Consider the following 13,050-nt stretch of genomic DNA (forward strand, 5'->3'; position numbering starts at 1 on the left):
TATTAGCTAGAAAAAAAATAGTTGTTCAGAAGATTATTTTCCTATAAAGTGTTTTAAAGGGATCCAAAGTTTTTAGTATTTGTAATCTCCTAACTATAATTTGAGAAATTAACTATCTGAATGGGATGGGGTGGCACAGCAGACGAAATCTTGTAGTAGAAGAATCCCTGTAGGATAATCTTTTATCCTTAAATTCTACTTTTCTATCTGCCAGTGAAATGTGAGTGGCTGACTGTTTAACATCCCTGCTTTGATGATATCATAGTTTTTATTTTGACTTTGGGAAAGTTCAGATTCTCTATATTATTACAATTAAGCTTTTAAAATATTTAAAACCTTACAATGCTTGGTGCTATGGGAATATCAATGTAAAGGATACAGTATCTGCTTTCAAGAAGATCACAGTTAATTAGAGAGGAGACATTAATACTATGATGCAATAATGGATCAACAGAAATATATACAAGTGGATGGGATGATTTAGTAGGTTAATTGGAAATTATGAGTCAGGGAAAACTTCCAGAAAGAGAATATTTTAATAACTTTAAACAACTGATAGACACATGTGTTCATGTAAAAAATATAAAATAGGAAAATCAATATCCTGTGTAATTCATAGAGGGCCTCCAAGTTTTCAGTTGTAGCATGGGTATATATGAGCTCAATGTTTAGCAGCAGCTCAGGTGTCTACACAGACCCCACTCCAAGCAACCCTACAGGATTACAGCAATTGTTCTAAAGTACATGCTGCCTTTTCATCCATAGAGGTACTAGAGCAAACATCTTCCTTTATCTTTGCAGGAGCCCTGTTCTCGTTTTCCAGTGCAATTGTCGCCACGTGATTTGCTTAGACTGTTTCCACTTATACTGTGTGACAAGACTCAATGATCGACAGTTTGTCCATGACCCTCAGCTTGGCTACTCCCTGCCTTGTGTGGGTAAGTCTAGCACTCTGTTTTCTTCATTTCTATTACTAATGAAGAATGAAAGAAGAAAAACAACTTAAGTGCAACTATCTTAGATACACCTCATCTCTAGCAGAGAGGTTGAAAATTTAAATATGATCATTGCTGGGTAAGAAACATTAGTGTTTAGATCACCAAAGATATAAAACTCTAGTGAATGCAGAAACTGTGTTGAACTGGAAAATGCATAACTTGCAAGAAGGCACTAAAAACAAGTTTGAAAATACTATTTAACCACAGCACACGAAGTGTATCTGTGGGTTAGAGTCATCCTACAGGTTTTAGATCTGATATCCCAGGTCTGGAAAAATATTACTAAAATGTTTACACTGTATACCTCTAAAACTAAATTGAAAACATACCCAATATTTATGAAAGAAAATATGTGAAAAATAAATTAAAGAAGAATGAGATAAAGGGTTCTATTTAATATTTAAAATTTTTTAATCTTTTAACATTACAAAACACTCTGTACTTGTACCATATTATTATTGCATATGTAATTTTTCATTGAGATAAAATTTATATAGCATACAACTATTTTAAAGTGTACACTTCAGTGGCATTTAGTGCATCCACAGTGTCATACAACCACCAAACCTCTCTAGTTTGAAAACTGTTTCATCACCTCAGAAGAGCACCCCAAACTCATTAAGTAACTACTCCCCATGCACTGTGCTCCAGTCCCTGACCACCACCAATCTGCTTTCTGTCTCTATGGTTTTGCCTATTCTTGTTAGTTTCGATAAAAGGAATTATATACTATGTGAGCTCTGGTGTCTGCCTTTCACTCAACATGATGTTTTTAGGGTTTATCCAAATTCTAGCATGTTTCAGACTTCTTTTTATTTGCTGAATAATATTCTATTGTACGAATATACTACAATTAGTTTATTCATTCTTCTATTTAAGGGCATTTGTGTTGTTTCCAACTTTTTGACTGTTATGAATACTGCTGCTTAAACATTTGTATACAAGTTTCTATGTGGACATGGGCTTTCATATCTCTTGGATATTTACCTAGAAGGGGAATTTTCTGTTAAACTTTGTGGAGAACTGCCAACTGTTTTCAACAGCTGCCAACCATTTTATATATCCACCAGCAATGCATGTGTTTCTATTTCTCCACATCCTTGCCAGCACTAGATATTATTATCTTTTTAATTAGTTATCCTAATAAATGTGAAGTAGTCATTTATTGTGGATTTGATTCTTACTTTCTTAATGACCAGTGATATTGATTATCATCTCGTGCTCGTCTGCTGTTTATATATCTTCTTTACAAGCAAATCTCTTGAGTCCTTTACTCATTTTTGTATTGGGTTGTTTGGGATTTTGTTGTTGAGCTGAAAGATTCTTTTATATATCCAGGACAGTAGATTCTTATCAGATATGTGATTTGCAAATATTTCTTTCATTCTAAAGTTTTGTCTTTTCACTCTCTTCATAGTGTTCTTTTATGAACAAAGTTTTTAATTTTGATGAAATTCAATTCACATATTTTTTCTTTTGTTGATAACGCTTTTGGTGTCAAATATTCAATGTCATAGCAGAGATCTTCTCATACAGATCTTCTCACTTTCTTCTAATAGCTTACCTCTTAAATGTAGGTCATTGATCCATTTTGATGTAATGTTTATATATGTGCATATGTATTTTAGTGATCACAATGTGATTAAGTATGCTTCATTAATTTTGAAAATTGTGGTTTGAGACGATGGGATACTTTGATTCAATGGTCTGGTTTTAAGTTCAATTTATTTTAATATTTAGTTTCAATGCCAATGATGGCTAAAAAAATATGCCTCCAAATGATACACAGATGCAAACAGAAAAAACTAATTGCATTGTTGACTTTGTAAATTATTATACTAATCTTTCAATTATCTCTACCAATAATGTAATGATTTTACTAATGTTCAAATATTATATGTGTCAATGTATTGTTAGGGAAACCCCATTGAAAGACATTGTATTTTATATATTTTTTTAATTTTATTTTATTATGGAGATGTGAGGTACAAGTGAAGGTTAATTACACAAGAATGCTTTTTATATTTTTAACAAAAACATTCAAAGCCAGTGATGCAATCATTTTCAGATTGGAAAACTCTACTTTTATTGTTTCTAATGTGATAATTTTGTATTGGTAAATCCTCTTCCTTCACAAAACTACAAAGGAAACATTTCTAAATATCCATTTTCAAATCTTCTCTTCAGATTCAAGATACTTTTAGTAATCACCTCATTTTGCACTCTTTTTTTAAATGTATATAATTGTATTAGAGAAAATTTCAAATATACAAAAGTAAAGAAAAATACTGCAAGGAACCTTCCCATACCCATTAACCAAGCTTTGTAGTGTAACAAGATGTTCTAGACTTTTCTTATACTTCTTGCTAATGACCTAAAATCAGCCATTTTTCTCAGAAGCTCTGGTTCCATTAGTACAAAGTAGTATTTAGAAGTGACAATCTTGGTGTTTGACATTCTCATTGTTTCTATGTTGATTACTGTCTCTAAGTCTGATAAGAAAAGCTAAGAGACTTTTTTTTTATGTACAGATTACAATATTAGTTATACTGACATGTTAAGTTCAAATTCAGTGTTATGAAGTTTTTATTTAAAGTCTCCAATTACTCAATAAAGACATAATTACTAATTTGCCTTATCTTACAATGCACCCACAGTAGTATCAGTACTACAGTATTAATGCCATTAGCAAGTTTTGAGAACAATCAAGTACTGAAAACAATGCTAAGATTTTTGCAGTTTATTTTATTATTAGAATATATCTGAATGGTGATATAGACTCATTTATGGTTACTTTATAGTCATGTCACCAGTGGCAACATATTTTGAAATTGCTTTAAAATATATTTTTGTTTTTATAATATGTAAAATACATATTATATATTACAATATTCCAAAGTCAGAGCTATAAAACATGTTATATTCTAAGAAGCATAGTTTTTATCTCCATTTTCTTCACTATTCCTATACATGATAGGATATTACACAGCCATAAAGAAACACAGAATTATGGACTTTGTAGCAACTTGGATGGATTTAGAGTCTATAATACTCAGCGATCTATCACAGAAACAGATCTGAGTACCACATGTACTTACTTATAAGCAGACCCTGAACATTTGTCATAATACTATAAGAAAGGGATTGGCAGTAGTGGGACACTGCCAGGGAAGGAGGGAGGGGGGCCACATAACATCAGTAAAGGTACCCGATCTCAAACCAGGTGAAGTAGAGACCAAAGGCAGGCCCAAACTTTACCTGTATGATGACTACATATGTACCTAACCATGGATTGTACCCCACATCTTTAAAATAAAAATAATTAATCCTATACTGCATAATCAGTGAATTAAAGAAAAATAAAGATTAGAATTGAAAAATATCAACAATTTAAAAAATAGGTAAACATATTATTGGTGATATTGACATTGATATAGATTTGTGTCACCTCCTTAAGTAAAAAGTACATTATTATGCACATTTTTCTTCACTTTGCTTTTTTCACTCTACACAATGGATAGATAGATAGATAGATAGATATTTTCTCCCACTTTAAAAAATATAGCATTGTTAAATTCCATTGTGTAGATATGCCTCATTTTTTCCTTATTGTTAAATACTTAGTCTTCATTTATTTTTTGTTTTGTTTTTTTGAGTCAGGGTCTAACTTTGTGACCCAGGCTGGAGTATAGTGGCACGATCAAGACTCACCACAGCCTCAACCTCCTGGGCACAGGCAATTCTTCTGCTTTAACCTCCCAGCCGGGACTATAGGAATGTACCAACATGCCTTGCTAATTTAAAAAAAATTTTTTTTTGTAGAGATGAGGTCTTGCTATGTTGCCTAGATTGGTTTCGAACTCCTGCCTCGGCCTCCCAAAGTACTCAGCAGTCCTCCTGCCTCAGCCTCCCAAAGTGCTGGGATTACAGGCATAAGCCTCTGTACCTGGCCAAGTTTTCATTTTTTATTAGAAGAGTTGCTACAACTACAGTAAGTCCCCTACATAAGAATGAGTTCCATTCCTAGAGTGCGTTTGTAATTCCAATTTGTTTGTAAGTCCAACAAAGCTAGCCTGGATAACCAACCTGCACAATCAGCTATATAGTGCTACATTGTAATAGTTTTATAGTACTTTTCACACAAACTATACTGTACAGCAAATGAATACACAGCCACTTGTAAAGGATGCATGCATGTGACAGTGTGTGTCAGACCTGTGAACTAAGTTACGTGATTGGATGTGTGAACTCACATTCACATCTATGATAGTTTGCAACTTGAAAGTTCATATGTAGGGGACTTGCTATAATTGACTTGTGTGCATCTATATTTTTATATTGTTGTCAGAGTATCGTTGAGATTGATTCCCTAGAAGAGGGGTCACTATATCAAAGGGAAAATATATATTTATTTTACTGTTTTCAAATTCCTCTCCCAGAAAGTAACACAGCTGACAGCCAAAGCCAGATAGTTTTGGCTCTAAAACTTGTGTTCTTAAGCACTGTATAGTAGGTAAGCTGCAAACAACAGGTACATACCTTTGAAAGTCCTATGGAAAAGAAAGTCAAGAGAAGAAGATCTCCAGGGTTGTTTGTTTTTTTTTTTTTAGCATTATTCCATATTTAAACCAACTGTAACCCTGAATAGTAAGAATTATTTTTATTTTACAGAAAATGAAATTACAACCCAGTATGATTAAGTAACCAGGATCCCAGAGTGAGGAAGAGGGGAGCTTTGAACTCAAACCAGCTGTGGTTGACTCCAGAGCTCTCTGTTCCTGCCATTCTACACTTCTCCCTAGACTGTGGTTCTCAACCCAGATGCACGTCAGTCACATGGAAGAGTTGGAATTTCCCAATGCCCAGTCCATGCCTCAGGGCAATTAAATGGTAGCCTCTTGGGTTGAGCATTAATATTTATTAACATCCCCTGGTTTAAATGTTTGAGAACTACTACAGCAGGGGTGAGCATTCTATAAGCAACAGATATTTTCAATGGCAGACTATCACATTAACGAACACAAAACTACTCCCTCCACCCATGTCTGTTTTGTCTGTGAGGGAATTTGCTTAACCACCATAGGTTTTTCAACAAATGTTCATGGAGTTAGAAATAAGATTGGCAAACACAGTCAAAACAGCCTATTTCCAGAACCTCTGACAGGTGCTTACATAAAGGTATGGGCTTTGGGAAAAGCTTCATAACTACTCTGAAATATTCGCTTCTCTTTTGCTGTGCCTGCTACAATTAACAGTCCATGGGAGGAATTATTTTGAAATGACAAAGTGCCCTCTGAATCTCCCATTGACACTGAGTGTCACTTATACAACTTGGTGGAGCCTCATGAATTTAGGTTGATTTATTGTAAAGTGATAGATACTTTGCAAAATGTGTTTTCTCCTCATCCCTGGCAACACAGACTTCTTGCAACTTCATGGGTCTGAGAGAGTAGTTCCCCACCTTCCCTGTGACAAACCATTCACCATTCAAGTGCATCTATTTGTTTTTGTTTTTCGGGCTCTTCTACTCCCAGGTCGCTTTTCATATAATTCCATCTTTCATCTAACTTAGAATGCAAATTCTTTTTCTTTTAATATGTCTACTTGCCCTCCATTGTCCACTGGGGTCCTCTTCATCTTTGTCGGTAATACTGCAGCATGACACAGATGGTCTTGTCCTTTTGAAATACAGGGATATTCTTGATGCCTAGAGAATTGAGAAGGCTGCATTCCACACAGCTATTTACAGAGCTAAATATAAAATCCAGTGTTTTTGAATGTTGCTCTTCCAAATACAAATATTCATGTCAATATAATTCCTAAAATCACATTGGCAAACTAGAGAAATATATTAAAAGATGAATCATCAAAGAAGATATGCAAATGGTCAACACACATATTAAAAGTTCAACATAATTAGTCGCTAAAGAATTACTAATTTAAAGCATAAAATATAAAGTGACGGGCACATTCAAAACAGGTAAGAAAATAAATTTACATTTCCAAAAAGCAATTTGGCAACCCATTTTGCTTTGAAAATTAACAAACTGCCTAGAAGCCTATCCACATGCACAGTTGCAATGTGTCTGTCTCTCTGACTTTGAAATATACAGCCCATTCTCTTCTTAACTCCTGGTTCTTGCATAATTGTAACTGCCACTGTGAACACAGTGGCACCAGGATTGAAACTCCCAATGTGTCCCAGTCCAAAGCCAGTGTTCTTTCTGCCCCCAAATTCACTGAAATTAAATCAAACTTCCTAAGTTTCTGAGTTAATGCTGCATTCCTCTCTGCTTCGTTTTTGGGGGTGGCCCAGCATTTTTGGCAGGTTTCTTTGATTTGGCTGTATGAGGTAGTGCAAAGTCAGGGTAGTAGTCTAACTTCTCTAACCAAAACTGCACTGGGATCACAGTGGTTTAATAGACCAAGGTTCATTTCCTCTTGTGTCATGGTCCGGTGTGGGTTGGTCATGGCGTCTGTGCTCCACACCATCATTCATTGACCCAGACTCTGACTTCTGTCATCTGGTGGTTCTGTCATGCCCCCGTTGAATCTTCTTCGTGGGGCCAGTGGGCAGAGGAAGAGAGAACTGGGCAGCACCAGAGGTTAATGTTTTGAGGCCAGGCCTGCAAAGGGAGCACACCATTTTTTCCCACGTTCCTTATGCCAGAGCTCAGCCACACGACCCCACCTAGCCACACAACCTCATCTAGCCACACATGGGTGAGAGGATGTGGGGAGAACATGGCCAGGCCATGCACCACGGAGGAAAAGCCAACAAGGCTGTAAACACACAGCAGCCTCTAACGCTCATGGAGACGAGGGTGAAATGTAAAATTTATGGATGGCTTTTCAGGCTTCTTCTCCCTGCTTGCCACAGAAGCAACACTCAATCAAGTGACTTCATTATAAGGAGTGACTGGTACATGGACAAGGACCAGAAAAAGAGCTGTAGGACAGAATTGATGGTGTGCAGGGCTCATTCGAGCTGGATCAACAAGGCGCTGACTGTGCGGTCATCTGTTTGGCCTTGGGAATGCTGCCTTTATAGAATCCTGCTTCAGAGAGGACAGGGGAGTTTTATGTTCATTTGATGTACGTGTGTGTCTTTAGTGAATTACAAATGAAGAGATTCTCTCCACCTCTGTGAAGTCCAAGCCTTGCTTTCTTTGTCTCTGGGAGAAACACCATGTACAAGTGAACTCTGCCCCTGTTTCTTTCTCTGCTTGAAATTCTACTTTCCAAACTGCATGTTTTATTCTCTCTCTCTCTTTTGGCAACTTATTAAGTGGTTAAAAATAAAATAGCATTTTAGAAAACAGAAAATGGGAATGTTCTGAGTAGCTAAGCAGAGAAAACAAAAATGAGTTCTTTCCACCCATGTCTACCCCAAACTCTTAAAAAAAAGAAAAAATTCTACCTTTGGTTTATAAGAGCAAAAGCAAACTTTTAAAAAGTAAATATACTATTTATATACAGTTTTAGAAAGATGCCTATAAATGTTTAAGATAACTAAGAAATTGTTCAAAACAGCTATTTTTAAACTTTTGTCATTGTGTGTGTGTCTGAATTTCTTTTCCCTGCCATGTTAGTGGTCAGCACAATTTTTTGAATCTGCTCATTCTGCTTTATCAGTAGAGTGCATTCTCTCTGGAGACTGGAATATAACAGTAGTCAATAGAATACTAATTGACCTTTTAATATATCATTTTAAATAGATTTATGTGTTCTTAAATTTATTATGAACCATATCATGCGTACACAACAGTGCTTAAAGCATATTTGTATAGTTATAGATTTGTATAGTTATGATGTACCTCAGATACCACCACCCAGATCAAAAAAAACAGCCTTGCCAGTATCCTAGAAGCCCCCAATATGACCTCTCAATCACAAACTCTTTCCTCTGCCCAGGTATCACTACTGTTCTGCCCTTAGTGATCATCATTCCCTGCTTATCTTTATAGCACTACCACTTATTTATAAAGGGGGGATTCCAAGAAAACCCGAAATTATTTTTTGAAGGGCAAGCCCCTTGCAGTATAGGCTTCCCCCACTGGGTAAGTGTTCTAGGAACCCCTTGACATCGGTGTACCAGATAGTGTTGTTGTGAGAGGCTGCATTGTGGAAGAAACATCCTGAGTTGTGACAAACAGGTGACTGGTTCTTCCACCATGACAATGCACCAGCCCACACTGCAATGAGTGTTCCACAGTTTTTGACCAAAACCAACATGACCCCGGTGTCTCCCTGAGTAACTTTTTTTTGTTTCTCCAATGAAAAAAGCCCTCAAAGGGAAACATTTTGCCGATGTGGAAGAGGTGAAACAAAAAAAATAGCAGAAGCACTAAAAGACATCAAAATGGATGAGTTCAAAAGACTGTTTTGAGCAGTAGCAAAAGTGTCTTGATAGGTGTATTGCATCAGAGTACTTTGTTGGTGACTGAAGTTTAAACATGTAAGAATAAATACACAATTTTTTTTTTTTTTTAATTGAGTACTCACACTTTCACCCAGGCTAGAGGGCAGTGGCATGCTCCTGGCCACCGAAACCTTGACCTGCTGGGCTCAGGCAATCCTTGCGCCTCAGCCTTCCAAGTAGCTGCAACTACAGGCATGCACCACCACACCTAGCTAATTTTTTGATTTATTGTAGAGACGATGTCTTACCATGTTGCTCAGGCTGGTCTTGAACCTGTAGGTTCAGGCAATTCTCTCGCCTCTGCGTCCCAAGGTGCTTGGATTATAGGCATGAGCCACCGCTTCCAGCGATACATAATTTTTTATAAGTAAGTTCCAGTTTTTGAGGGTACCCCCTTGTACATCCCTAAATAATGTAGGTATTTTTTGCTTTTAACTTCCAAATTGGTGTTTGAAAGATGTTGCCAAGTTTCCCTCTTTAGAACCATCAAAATTCCAATAATACCCATAGTCACAAAACTCTGGATACATGTGCAAATTATTCCCGCATTCAAGGTTTTCATTCCTATTTTTGTTATATATATTTCATTAATCACACTAGAGAATGGCTATGTGTTTATCTTCCTTATCTCAATTGTTATTGAATGTGAAAATAGTTGACTGTCTTTTTCATCAGATAAATTTGAGATCACAATCAGAGACATAAAAGCAAACTGCAACAGTGACCATGAAGAGTTGTTTGGATGGCACGATTGTTTTATTGCAATTTGGTGAGAATTAGAGTCTTATATCTGTATGAATTTGAAAAGCACAGCTCCCTGCCTGTGTTAACGCTACTCCTTCATTTGTAAGTAATGGCAAGCTTCACATTTGGTGTTTTGGGTGGTTCCACTTCAGTATGTCCCACGGCTTAAATCAGAACATTTCGATTGCTGAGAACCCCACAAACAAGCTGACAGTACAGTCATCAAGAGGCTGTTAGTAGTGTGCAGTGTTACAGACACACACACACTGTGTGGTCTCTCTAGTGTCTCAGGAAATGAGATGTGTGCTATGTCTTTGTGAACTACAGATTTTTTCAGTTAGTTCTAACTTTGGTCTGGAAGAAAGCAGGACCATTTGGGTCAAGAAAATTTAAGGTTTTTTGATGCTCAAGTCCCTTTGGGTTTTGAATACATACTTTCTGATTCAGACAGTTTTTTTTTTCTTAATTGTCCTAGCTGTAGATTCTGTTTCTTCATCACTACCACCATCATCATCATCATTCAACGGCATATATTCAAAGCCTGCTGGTGCTGTGTTTAGTACTATGTGTTACTTTGGCCACTTACATACACACACACACACACACACACACACACACACACATTCAGTAACCGTGATAAAACTTTATTCTTCTTCACTGTGTGATGTCTTGTGTTAATGAGACTTCATGCATAGAAATTGCTATGAGCTGCTGACCTCCAACTATCTTTGAAATAATTAATAACGTGCTTCGAGGGGTTGATTTACATATTCATGAGAGTTTATACCATTTGGTTCCAAAGCAGGACAGTGAGAGAATTTAATGTTTTAAATGCATACCAGTTTAGCAAGAGGAGAGGTGGTTTAATATTCTAACGTCAAGATGAAAATAAATATATAATACCTGAACCAAGCAAGTATATTATTTATTTCCAGGAAAATCTGAATCTCTTCCAGATTATCTTATATGTTCTATCCCTGATTCTACTCAGGAGTTTGAAAAATATAGTATTTGTTTTTCTTGCTTTTCAAAACTTTACTAGAAGTCACCTATCTTGGAATTAAATATTGAAATATGCACGTAGGGAAACACTGCATGAAAGACAGAAATACTCAAGTATTTATGGAAGTGATACTATTTTGCCCAGTGCTATTCCTAACCCACCCCACTCTCCAGCTGATAGTGACAGTTCTTTCTTGTGGCTAGCTTGCCACAATGTGATTTAGTAATTGGCCACTGTACTCGTTTGCTAAGAACACCATGACAAATTACCATAACGTAGGTGTCTTAAAAACAAGCATTTATTTTTTCACAATTCTGGTGGCTGTTAGTCTGAGACTAAGATGTCGGCACACTTGGATTTTCCTCAGGCCCCTTTCCTTGGCTCTTAGATGGTGCCTTCTCCCTGTGTCCTCACATGGTCTAGCCTCCCGGCAGGTCTGTGTCTGAATCTTCCCTTCTTAGAAGGACATCAGTCAGTTCCTACTTGGGTGTGGGGGTACCACCTCCTCTGTTATAATGTCCAGAAGACCCCTGCTTCCCTCCACTCCCACCCCTTAGGCAACTTCATAACAATCATTCAGAATAGTCACCCTTAAAGAATCACAGTTACAAATATCTTAATAAGCTAAATTGAGGACTTCTAACAGTCTTTATCCACTGTGTTATAATTTCTAAGCAAGTTTTCTGAACTCCTTAGATGTTCTTCAGAAATACAGTGGTTAACATGTATGACTTTGTCTCTGAGTATTATTTCTTCTGTTGTGCTGATTCATCCAAGGGAAACAGTGAGTTTGTCTTGGAGGCTGTTTTTCAGGACCTGCAGCAAGATAACATTCGTTAGCTAATTTGTATTTGTTCTCAAATTAGACTAACATTTTAGAAATAGTACTGAACTATAAGACATGAGACTATTCCTGACTCTACCACTAACTAAACCTAGTTAATTTGGTCAAATTACTTACTACCTTCTGGGTCCTAGGACAGGCCTTTTGCATGTATTACCATATTTAGACCTCACAATGATTCCTTATGGTAATATTAATAATCTCATTCTGCATGTGAAGCTAAATTCAAACCTAGTTCTGCCTGATTCTGAAGCTAATTTCAACTCCTCACCTTCTACTCATGAAACCTGTTTCAAATCCAGGGCCTCTTCTAACTCCAAAATGCTGTGATCCTGGACTGTTGGCTCCTAAACCAAGAGTTACTATTTATTGCTTCTATGAAATTGATCAGACTCAGCGTGAATAAACACAACCAAATCAATAAGTGGAGAAAGTATCTCCTCGTGGGCACACAAGATACACAGCATCTCTCTCTCTCTCTCCCTCTCTCTCTCTCTCTCTCTCTCTCTCTCTCTCTGTGGTGTCTTTAGATTAATGTTTATCAAACGGTGTTCTGTGGAACCATATCCGAAAGATATACCAAGGATTATTTTACACTGAAAGAAATGTGTGGTTGGCGACAGTATGCATGAGTTGTTTCTGTGTAGTAACTTAAAGATCCTATTTCAATACTTTACCAAGATCATGACAGGCAAAAAATGGGGTTCTGCAACCTTCAAGTCATAGCAGAACACAGAAATGCTTTTCATTTCTTGATATTGTATTTTTTTAAAAATTAGTAAAAGAACTACACATTTTGTATTGAGAGTTAAAATAGCCTAATTGCAAAATGTCAAAAACCAAATTTTAACTGCTACCTATTATTAGCATAGAGATGAACTGTGAACTTATTACCATTAAAATACTGTGTGATACAGTAAAGTAGTAGGCCCTAAAATAGTGGAGCCTAGAAGTAAAAGAATTTGGGGCACAGCACCCTCTAAAACAACTCAAAGCAATTTTTGTTTTGGATTTCCTCCCCTTGTTTTAACTGGAGCAT

The 13,050-nt window shown here is 36.5% G+C and overlaps 1 protein-coding gene across 2 annotated transcripts in view; it reads left to right on the forward strand.

The window, feature by feature from the left end:
• Positions 1-798: 798 nt before the first annotated feature.
• Positions 799-13,050, forward strand: part of PRKN (parkin RBR E3 ubiquitin protein ligase) — a 432,771-nt gene continuing 420,519 nt past the window's right edge. The window contains exon 1 of one of the 2 annotated variants that reach the window (XM_021713409.1): positions 799-938. In XM_021713409.1, the coding sequence (XP_021569084.1) occupies positions 885-938 (54 nt within the window). In that variant the 5' untranslated portion in view covers positions 799-884. The remainder of the gene's footprint in view (positions 939-13,050) is intronic. The other variant, XM_021713410.1, reaches the window with a different exon arrangement.

This window comes from Carlito syrichta, unplaced genomic scaffold, assembly GCF_000164805.1.
Source record: "Carlito syrichta isolate Samal-C Ts95f unplaced genomic scaffold, Tarsius_syrichta-2.0.1 Scaffold304521, whole genome shotgun sequence".
NCBI classification, from domain to species: Eukaryota; Metazoa; Chordata; class Mammalia; order Primates; family Tarsiidae; genus Carlito; species Carlito syrichta.